At 48.6% G+C, this 10,871-nt stretch overlaps 1 protein-coding gene across 1 annotated transcript in view; it reads left to right on the forward strand.

Annotated features, from left to right (window-relative positions):
• The window catches only part of LOC106739913 (C-type lectin domain family 2 member L), a 31,191-nt gene extending 21,637 nt beyond the window's left edge, over positions 1–9,554 (forward strand). Inside the window, exons 4-7 of the mRNA XM_019482131.2 lie at positions 5,322–5,411; positions 6,800–6,963; positions 7,232–7,335; positions 8,813–9,554. Of these exons, the coding sequence (XP_019337676.2) occupies positions 5,322–5,411; positions 6,800–6,963; positions 7,232–7,335; positions 8,813–8,948 (494 nt within the window). The 3' untranslated portion in view covers positions 8,949–9,554. The remainder of the gene's footprint in view (positions 1–5,321; positions 5,412–6,799; positions 6,964–7,231; positions 7,336–8,812) is intronic.
• Positions 9,555–10,871: the final 1,317 nt, after the last annotated feature.

The following is a 10,871-nucleotide window of genomic DNA, read 5'->3' on the forward strand; positions in this document are numbered from 1 at the left end:
GGGGTTTTGAAAATGTAATAGTAATGTGCATTTGCTTTCCTGAGTACAGTATGGTCCAGCAGCCATTAATGTTGTTGCATCATGTAATGAAACCTCCCCAGAGTTGGTAACCCTTTGCAGGAGTCTCTCAAACACCATCACCCGCCACTCTTGTCCTGCAAACCCACCCTTCAGCCTCTTCCTTCTTCCTCTCACAAAACTTTTTTCTCCTTCACCCCCCCCCCCCAACAAATCCCCTTTCCTTTTCTGTCCAGCCCTGTTGCAAATCCACCCCCTGAACAAGGCCTGCCTCCCAGGGGCCAGGCAGCCCCTCAGTGCTGTGCCCTGGAGCAGGGGCTTACCGGACGGGGCAGATATGCAGCGGTGGAAGATGCCCCGGGCAAGCGGGCTCGGCCTGCTGCTGCCGTCAAAGAGCAGCGGGGTGCTCCCAGGAGGCGCACATGCCTGCAATGGGGACCCGGGCGGCGAGTGGGTCCCGTCGGCCCCCACCCTCCGCACATCGGCATCCTCTATTGCCACCGACTGCTCCCCGCCCGGTTTCAATTTCACCGGATCCGCCGGCGGAGGCGCGGGGCTCGCTGTCAGCCCGCCCCGCGGGGCAGGGGCACTCTTCTCCATCCTCAATACGAAGGGGCAAATGTGGCTTTCAGCTACACGAGGGCTATACCAGCGTCCTGCCGTGCAGCGGAGGGCAGCCTCTGAATCCCTGTCCTCCAGTAACCCAGCCTAATAGGAACCTGAAATCTGGAAAGCGCGAGTGATTTTTCACCCCGAACTAAGGAAAGAGCAAGTTGTTTTGCGACCCGAATTAAGGAAGGAGCAAATTATTTTTCACCCCAAATTAAGGAAAGAATAAGTTATTTCGCGACCTGAATTAAGAAGAGCAAATTCTTTTGTGATCTGAATTAAGAAAAGAGCAAATTATTTTTCACCCTGAATTAAGGAAAGAGCAATTTTTTTTGCAACCCACTTTCCATTTGCTAATAGAGGTGACCCTCGCCATATGTTCTCGTGACCCCCACAAATGGCAAAATCCGCGGATAAGGCACTGCGGCAGCAAGCGTGGAGCTCCTGAGAAGCTCCTTTAAGTTTATTTAAGAAGCAGGTTTGGCATTCATGAATATTTGAAATCATGAATGCCGAACTTGCCAATAGTGAGGGTTTCCTGTATGACAGCAGGCAGTCTTGCAGCCCGGGCACAGGTTATAATTGCAACTGCTTGCGGGAAAGAAGAGACAGACGTGGTTTCTTGGTGCAGAAAAGAAAGTACTTTCAGGGTACAGGTAGTGGGGCAAGAGGAAAGCTTCAGTGCTGAAGCCATAAGAAAAAAAAAAGTTAACAGTTCAACAAACACACACACACAAAAAAAAATGTCCGTAAGGGTTTATCTGCACTAAAGGTTGGGGAGATCTGTTGTTGTTACTTTAATCAATAGATGAATGAATGTGGGGCAGCTAATGGACTTCTGAAGACTCCCCAAGCCTTGGTCCCAAGCAGTGCCATAGCAAGAGGGGGGGAGGGCGAGTGGGGCAACCACCCTGGGCACCGAGGGGAATGGGTGCCAACAGGCTGTGCCCAGCCTGGGAGGGGTGTGGGACAGAACCGCAAGTGGCTCATTTGGCGGGGTGCAGGGAAGGGGGCTTCCACTACTGTGCGCAGTGCCAGGCAAGCATGGGTGGGGGGGCCTGTGCCCCCTGGATCTGTGCACGGGGTGAGGGTGAGCTGCTGCTGCAGGCTTTGCCCCAGGTGCCAAACTTCATTGCTATGGCACTGGAAGTGGGGTTACCTTGGTTCATTTGATAAAACTTGTTTAAACAAGGCCTTGGATCTTCAGAACTAGGCAGAGCTTCCTCATTCTCATATTGTTTAGTATTACAGTTGCTTGGAGTGACTTGTAACAAGAATGATGTCCAGCACCTACTAACTGGGCAACACCCCAAAAGTACCTGCTGCTGCTGTACATGTTTGAGGATGGGGTGTGCCTATCTGTTTTTCAGCCGGCATTTGTACCTGCAGTGGTAAGGTCCTTACCTCCAGTGAAGGACTAAAATAATAGCTGGAACTAACATCTCAGTGGCTTTTCCTGTGGAGATTGTTTGTGTGGTGACTGTTTCTGAAACCAACTCTTTTGCTGACATGCAAGCAAATTCATGCAGGAATTTTGGCAAACAAGGTTCTTTGGGTCAATCCAATATCTTTTGTTAGAGCAGCTCAAATACTGTGGTTGGAAACATTTTTCTGTGCAAGCTTTCAGGTACAAACACCCTTCGTCAGGCAGAGGAAGCTTCTGCAGGTGATGTGTGCTCTTCCTGGATGCAGACCAACTGCTGATGCTTCCTCTGCCTGACAAAGGGTATTTGTACCTGAAAGTTTGCGAAGAAGACTTCTTTCAATTGAGTTGGTCTAATAAAAGATATCAGATTTACCCAAAGAACCTTGTCTGCCTATGTCCTTAGAGCAACACAACTACAATCTATACCCCTGCAGGAATTTTGAACACTTTGAAAAGACTCATTATTTTTTTGGTAAGGAACCATTTTTTTCACTTTATTAAAAAATACGGTGGAATTTGTCAAAATGCTTTGGAAATTGGCCATTTCTGTAAACAAAATGTTCTGATTTCAACATTAAAATGTTTTCTGTAAGCATTCCACTGTCTGAAAAAGTAGGGACTGTAAAAAAGCCACCAAAACTGCATATGAAAAACATCTCAAACCAACTGTACACAGAAGTCTTCATGGACCTCTTGATAAAATATGAGTGAACAAAGAAGGGAGAAGGACTAAGACAACACAAATTAAAAAAGCAAAGAAAGCAACTGAAAAATGAAAGCAAAGATTGAAATGAAACCTCCACATCAAAACAAAACCCACAAGAGCTGGCATTTTTAATATACAGAGGTATTAGACAGTAATATTGAAGCCTTACCAATGTATGTCAATATGACACCATAGTGCCCACCCTCCCAGGTTGGCCACACCTTGGCAGCCCAAGCTCACAGGCCAGCTACTTCCAGGACTCCTGGAGCAACCCAGGATCTCTGGGTGGACTCCTGAGACATCAAGTAACATGGGAAGCTCTGGAGACATTTCCAGCAAGAAAAGCACCATTTCTAAATGTTTTTAGCACTTTTTTTTTAAACTCCTGTCTCTAGGGGAAGTTCATCATTTTCAGATTTGCTTAATTACCATTTAAACTTTTTTTTTTTAATTTCTAGTGGGAAGAGAATGATGCGCCTTTCTAGTCAGTACTTCTCTGTCTAGGTGTGTATGGCTCACTGCACCCAAGCCTAGCTTGTGTGTGTATGCAGTACCCATGTTTAGCTGTGTATGTATGTGTACTACCAAGGTTTAGCTGTGCAGGTGTGTGTGTTCTACCTAGATTTAGCTCTGTGTGTGTGTGTGTGTGTGTGTGTGTGTGTGTGTGTGTGTACTACCCAGATTTAGCTCTGTGTGGGTACTACCCAGATTTAGCTGTGTGTGTGTGTGTGTGTGCATGTGTGTACTACTCAGATTTAGCTCTGTGTGGGTACTACCCAGATTTAGCTGTGTGTGTGTGTGTGTGTGTGTGTGCGCATGTGTGTACTACTCAGATTTAGCTCTGTGTGGGTACTACCCAGATTTAGCTGTGTGTGTGTGTGTATGTGTGTACTACCCAGATTTAGGTGTGTGTGTGTGTGTGTGTATGTGTGTACTACCCAGATTTAGGTGTGTGTGTGTGTGTGCATGTGTGTACTACCCAGATTTAGCTGTGTGCCCGTGTGTGCTTGTGTGTACTACTCAGGTTTAGCTGTGTGTCTGTGTGTGTGCGTGTGTACTTCCCAGTGTGTGTGCGTGTACGTGGGCGGGTGTACTACCCAGGAGTAGTTCCGTGTGGGGCGGCAAGGCGCGGTCACAAGTGAAAGCGAAAGCACCTGCACTCCCTCTTGGTCCGTCCGTCGGGGAGCAGGATGGAGGCCGGGGGCGCCGCGGGCTGGGCCCAGGGGTCGCCGGCCTGGCTCCACCGCCGCCCCCGCCGCCGCCGCTGCAAGTCCGACCCCGGCGTGCTTTCGCCGCCCTTCGCGCCGCGCCCGGCCCAGTGCCGCGTAGAGGTGGAGAGCCCGGGCGGCGCCGGGCCCGAGCCCCAGCGGGCGCCGCTGCTCGGGGCCGCCGCCAAGGGCAGCTGGAAGTGGGGCATCTGGGGTAAGCGCTGCTCGGGCGGCACGGGGGCACTGGCCGGAGGGGCTGAGGTGGTGCCCAGCCTTGCCCAGAGCCCACAGCACCTCTGCTGCTGCTAGGAGGCCAGGCCCAGGATGAGGGGCAGCTAAACCTTGGGCAAGGGGTTGCCCCCCCCTCCCCTGAGCAGGGGTGTGAAACATATGGTACCACCCCATTGACCAGGCGCTGGATCTGGTTTGGGCACGCAGGAGCTGGGCGGTGGGCCTGATCCGGCTCCTGGACCAGCCTCACACCGCTCCGCATCTGACACACCTGCCTCAGAGGCTTCCCTTCTGTGTCCCACCTGTGCTCTGGTTCCTGCCCTGGTCTCTCTTGCTCCCAACTGTTCCCTCCCCACCCTGTGTCCTCTCCACCTTTCCCTCCAGCTCCTGCAAGGCCCCTCTATTTACGCTTGCCTGCAACACGCACGCCAGGCATCACAGCTGCTTAGATTTCATAGACATTCGGGCTGGAAGGGACCCCCGAGGATCATCGAGTCCAGCCCCTGCCCCAGGGGCAGGAAGTCAGCAGGGATCATAGGATCCCAGCAAGATAAGCATTCAAATGTGTCTTGAAGGCATTCAAAGTGGGTGCTTGAACCGCCTCTGGTGGCAGTCTATTCCAAACCTTGGGGGCTTGGACAGTGAAGAAATTCTTCCTTATGTCCAGCTTGGTGGGTGAGTGTGGGTGACGGGTGTGTGCTGAGGATGTTGTCAGGTGTCTGGGAGGAGAGATGTCCGGTGTCTCTAGGGGAGATTGTCTCTCTGTCCCCCTGACGTTAGCATTTCACTTGCCCATTGTTCCAGGAGAAGGGCACCTCTAGCTAACAACTTGGAAGGAAACTGGACATCCCACCCAGGCAACAATTCCTAATTTGAGGGCTCAGGCATCTTTGAAGATCTGGTCCCTGCAGCTCTATTTAGGCTGCCTATCAAAAGATGTCAAATACTTTTAGCTCCCACTGACTTCAAGAGAGTTGCGGGTATCACCCCCTCTGAGCACTGGGTCAATTAGCTACTCAGCTTCAGGTGTCCTGGTTTGAAGTTTTTTAAATCTGACTTCATGATCCCTTCTGTTCTTTGCGTGTTTCATTCATTGAAACTTCTCTGCTCTTTTCCTTTTCAGACCACTGTTCTTACCTTTGGTTTTGGAGGCGGATTGCTGGAATAATCATTGCTGTGGCTGTGATTCTCCTCTTGCTGTGGTATAGCTTGTGTAAGTAAACTTTTGAAGATAAGGAGGCTGTTGGAAGGGAGGGACTTCTCTGTCTCTGTCTCTCATACTTATCTCCTAGCCTAGAGTCTTCTGGGTCTTGGTAGGACAGGAGAAGGCTGCTAGTTATAGAGCCACTAGCCTCTCCCACAAGTTTCTGTTGTTCTGATCCTGCTGTAAGATCATCTCTCATGCCTACTTTATCTTCTGTTTTGTGTCCAGCTGGCACAACAAAGCACCAAAAGTTGCCAGTGAATGAACCTTTTCCTGTTTTTAACATAACCTTGAATTCTGTAGGTGCTGATGGGATTTGCTAGGAAGAGCTTTTCATTCATTCAGAGTGAGTGGGCAAGTGGACCTTTTGAGTCCTTTTTGTGTGTAGCACTCAGAGCATTTCATGTTCAAAGGGTTTAACTGTTCCTGATTGTTGGCAGGTATTTTGATTCTGAATCCACAGATGGGATTGCTAGGTGACCATACCCTCAGTCCCACAGCTGCCACCTTGCCAGGTCCCACCATCGTTCCTTTAGACCAGGTGTTTAAAAGTTCTCTTGTGAGTCTGGGCTCCGCTTTAACATTTTATCCATCAGGTTTATCCCACAGTCTCAAATCTCCAATATCCTGGAAGCCTCAAACAGATCCCACATGTTTGCCAAAATATCCAGTTTTCTGCCTCCCGGTGCCTGACCAACTATTTGTTGTGAAATTTCAATATAGAAGTCAGCAGCCCTTTGCCAATTAATAATTTGAGGAGAGTGCAGCATAAAATAAATATATTGTTAACATAACCTAGGGCCGGGGTCTCAAAATAGATGCTCTGCAGGCTGCGTACAGCTCAAGGAGGTGGGTCATCCAGGCCATGGAGCTTCTTGCAGGCTAGACCACCCACCCACCCCATGCTTGGTGGGGCTCGTAGCTGTGACTGCCAGAGCCCTTTCAGCAGTGGCATTAATCCTTGCGCATCTCTGGAACTGCTGGTGTCTGAGATTGGCAGCAGAGGAAAAAGGGGGCAAGCAACATCAGTGCTAAGTCTCTGGGTTTTGGAGCTGCACTGAAACAATGGCTCTAGCAGCTGTGAGGATTAATGCCGTTGCTGCCGCTTGTGGGTTGTCCAGTTCTGTGGTCCAAAACCAGCCCGCAGGGCCCAACAAGTTTGACACCCCTCAGTTAGATCCTACTATTTTGATTGCATGGCTTTATTCCATTTCATATGTAATTCAATACAAGCCCAATTTTTTTTATATACCGGAAGCTCCAGCAAAATTTCCTGTTTACTGCACTGTTGCAGAACCGAAGCACTTGGCTACAGTCCTCAGGGTTAGCTTGGAGTAAATGGATAAATGTCAACACTTTATGCTAATATAATAATGTTTGCTTCATTCCACATAAAGCGCCTCCCAGATTGCCTCACATCGAGCCATGTCCTGACGACTGGCTGTATTATCGGAAGAAATGCTATTATCTCTCAGAAGATCAAGCAGACTGGACTTTTAGTCAGAACTTCTGCCTTGCACATGGAGCTTCCCTTGCGGTGATTGACAGCAAACAAGAAATGGTAAGTTTTCCAATACCCCCTTTATCGCTAACCATTCCTGTAATGTCATCACTTATTCCCTGAGCAAACTGAAATCCAGTTTACTGTGTGACAGAGCTGTGTATCTATGAGAGATAGACAATATGAGGTAGAGGGCAGGAAGATTCAGACCTAGAACATTTGGTGATAAAATTTGCCTGGGAGTCCTTTTTAGCTCTTCTTTGTGCAGTAACCCTAGGAAGGTTAATTTCACAGAGGAAACATTATTTTCCACATCTTCTTTGTTTAGCATTTCATAATGAATCGGATGCGCACGAGAGACTTCTGGATTGGGCTGTACAAGCAAGAAGATGAGTTCCACTGGCTAAGTGGAGAGGCGCTTGACACGAACCTGTGAGTTCTCTTTTGGACCCACCCTGCAAGGGGAAATTCAGGGCATAAGGTTTATCTAAATGCAAGCATGTTCTACTTTAATTGCACTGGTAGAAATAATGCAGCAATATTCAACCAGTGTGCACACAGTTACACTGTTATAAAAGTATTTATGCTGGACTTCCTATCCTCTTGGGGGAAGGGGAATACTCTATGGCTGTATAAGGTTCCTTTATACTGGTGTCAGTACTTCCACTTTAGGGTAGATGTATTAGTATTTCTCTTTTAGTAAAAAGCACACCACTAACTAAAATAACCATGTCACTACAAAACCTGGCTGTAGAGAGGACTGATGCTGTTGTTCCCCTCAGAAACCCAGGCTGTTGACCAGTGAACTGTTTTTATCCATTAGCAAGGAGCAGCACATCTTTTTAGTTCTTTAGAGAAGGAGAAAAGTTACATATTGAAATAGGTTTTTCTTTATCCATTAGCAAGGAGCAGCACTTCTTTTTAGTTATCTAGAGAAAGAGAAAAGTTAGATCTTGAAATAGTTTCCATGTTTGTGTGTGTGGGAAGAGCAAAGGAAAAAAATTCATTATTGCAATTGAGTTACTTCATATTTCTTCCTGGATTCATGAGATCAGATGTGTAGCCATCTATTTGGTTGAATTTTGTCACCTGCCTTTTATTTGTCTGTACACATATTGGGGTCTTGTGGTCATGATAGCATTAAGTAGTTCCTACACAATCCTACTAGATGATAGAGGAAATTGAGCCTAGCAGGGGGGGCAAAGCTGTCCCTTTAGCAGGGGTTATCTATATGTAATATTAGAAATACCTTGAATTTACCTGCCATATTAGTCTTGTGAGATAAGCACTCACCGAACCACACAAACAAGGGCTCTCAATACTTGTCAAGGTCCCAGAAGCCCCAGTGCAAATTGTGGAGCCTCCTCAGGCATTAGTTCAGGTGATTTTTTTCTGCCAAATTGGTGATCTGCTGCTGCCTACAGCTATGCCTTCCTCTATTCACCCAAACAGACCCAGCAGAAAAGCTTCTCTACAGTCTCAAAGAGAAGAGGACAGTGCTACACTGATGACACTTCATATTTTTATGGTTTCCTGGCAGCTTTTTGGTGGGATTTAACCCTTCTACCCAACTGAGCAGAGATTTTGGCTCATTCTTTCAGGTTTAGCTCTGTTTTTTGATTGTGAACTGTCATTCCAGACACACCAGTAACTCCAGTAACCTAGCAACCCACTCTGTTGTGCTCCAAGCTGTTTTAGGACAGCTCAGTAGTTTTCGTATTTGAGAGAGGTGGCAAAAACCTCACATTCAGTCCTCCTCAATTCTAAATTAAACTAAATAAAATTATTCTGTACAGCTTTCTCCCTAGCATTTTCAGGCCAAATGGTAAGCAATGTCAACCATGGAGCTTCTGACATTTACTAATTTTTGCCTTGGATGTTCTATTCTAATTACTGCCTTTTTTTCCAGATTTTATATAAACATATCACGTTATGAAAACTGTGGCCATACAGCTTCCGCCTCCATCTCCGCATCAAAGTGCCGGTTAAAAAAGAAATGGCTCTGCAGCACGCCTCAGCTTCAGTCCAGCACACTTTCCCTTTAGGACACAGCTGGATATGTAAATCTGTTTACTTTCTTCACACATGGATCTGTGGGTTAGAGTTCACAATATGTACACAAATTAAAATTCTGGATCATGGTGTCAACAGAGAAAACAAAGCCAACAGAGGGGTGGGGGCTCCTGGATGAACACTCTTCCATATCAGTTGGATAATCCCAAGAACAACTTTTCCTACTATAATGGTGAGGCTATAGCTACTACTGAGCAGATAGGATCAGAGGGTAGTTGTGTTGTAATGAGATTAATTACAGCAGTGATTATAGTGAGTGGGATAAAACACTCAACATAACAGACCTTAGATATTGTCGCCCTATAAATATTTGCTGGTCTAAACCATAACCTAACTACATATATGGTGAAATAGATGAAAAAATCCAGGAAAAACAATCACTTATCTGAGCCAGCTCTAAAAACACATTTCTAGACACAGCATGCTAGCTGTTCATTCACAAAGAAGAATCGAATTTATTGGAGCACAAATTCAGCCATAGAAGACATGGAAATCCTCCTTGAGAACTATGACATAGAGGTGCAAAATAAATGACTTTTTATAGAAGGTTTTCTTGGGATATGTAAAATGACCACAAACTGTCTGTGCGAACTTTATGACAAACCAGTTACCAAAAGAGGAAAGATTTCTACCTCCTCCCCCTTATCATCTTCCAAATCAGGGGTGCGCAATTATTTTGGCTAGAGGGGCCGCTTAATGAGTTTTGGTGAGCTGTTGAGAGCTGCGAGAGTATCCCTGCTCTTTGACAGATGCCTCAGCCCTGGTCACCATCTTGGGACTGGAAGTCCTGCCTCCTAACCCCAGCCTTTGCTATTGGAGGTCCCTCCCCTTGGAGGGGTGGGTATGGAGTTTGTGGGGGAGCTGTGGGTGTGTGTGTGTGTGAGAACGGGTGTGGGGGTGTGTGTGGACATGGGTGGGTGGCTATGGGGGGTTTATGAGGGGGAGTGTTTGTGGGAATGTGTGGGTGTGTGTGTGGGTATGGGGTTTGTGGGTGTGTGGAGGAGGAGGGTGGCTGGGGGTGTGTGTGGGGGGCATGGGTGTGGGATGTGCTAGGGGGTGTGGGTGTGTGTGTGGTGGGGTGTGCATATAGTGAGCTGGGCTCACCCCAGAGGTGCACAAGTGTGTGTATGTAGAGGGGGAGGGCATGTGGGGGAGCATGTGGGAGTGTGGGGTTTGTGAGGTGGTGTGGATGGATATTGGAGGGAGGGGGGGGTATCACGCCTCCTGTGGTGTCTCCCTGTCACCATCAGGAGTGCACAGCCCTGCTCCACGCCTGCTCAGGACTTGTCCCCGCAGGAGCAGATCAGCTGGAACGCGGGCACAACCTCGACCACAGCCCATCTGTGGCGCATCCCGCCAGGGGCTGGGGTGGCTCCACAGTAAGCCTGCCTTTCTAGGCAGCCCTGGTGGCAGCAGCTTCTTCCAGATGCCTCTGGCCACAGCCCCATGGTACCAGCAGGGACCTATGCACCCCTGCTAGGCTTGCCCACCCAAGCTCAGTAGCTGCGGTGTGGGACAGGAGCTGTTGCTCAGGGCAGGTAGAAAGCAGTCACTCCCCACTGCCAGCAGTTCCTTGCTGCAGCCACCGAGAGCCCCCCATGGACTGCCCTGTGTCTCCGCTGCCGTCACCGCCATCTCCAGGCTGCCCCGCGGGGCAGTGGTGGCAGTGCAGAGTAACTGCAGGGCAGCCCGGTGGGGGCTCCGGGTGCTTGCAGTGAGAACTGCCCAACGGTGGTGTTGGGGAGGGGCTGCTTTTCCCCTGTGCTGAGCAACAGCTTTTGTCTTCCATCGCTGCTGCTGAGCCTGGGCGGGCGAGCCCAGAGCAGACGTGGGGGATGTGGGGTTGGGGGTGTGTGCATGGGTCCCTGCTGATGCTGCAGGGCTGGGGCCAGTGG

This window comes from Alligator mississippiensis, chromosome 4 (assembly GCF_030867095.1).
Source record: "Alligator mississippiensis isolate rAllMis1 chromosome 4, rAllMis1, whole genome shotgun sequence".
NCBI classification, from domain to species: Eukaryota; Metazoa; Chordata; order Crocodylia; family Alligatoridae; genus Alligator; species Alligator mississippiensis.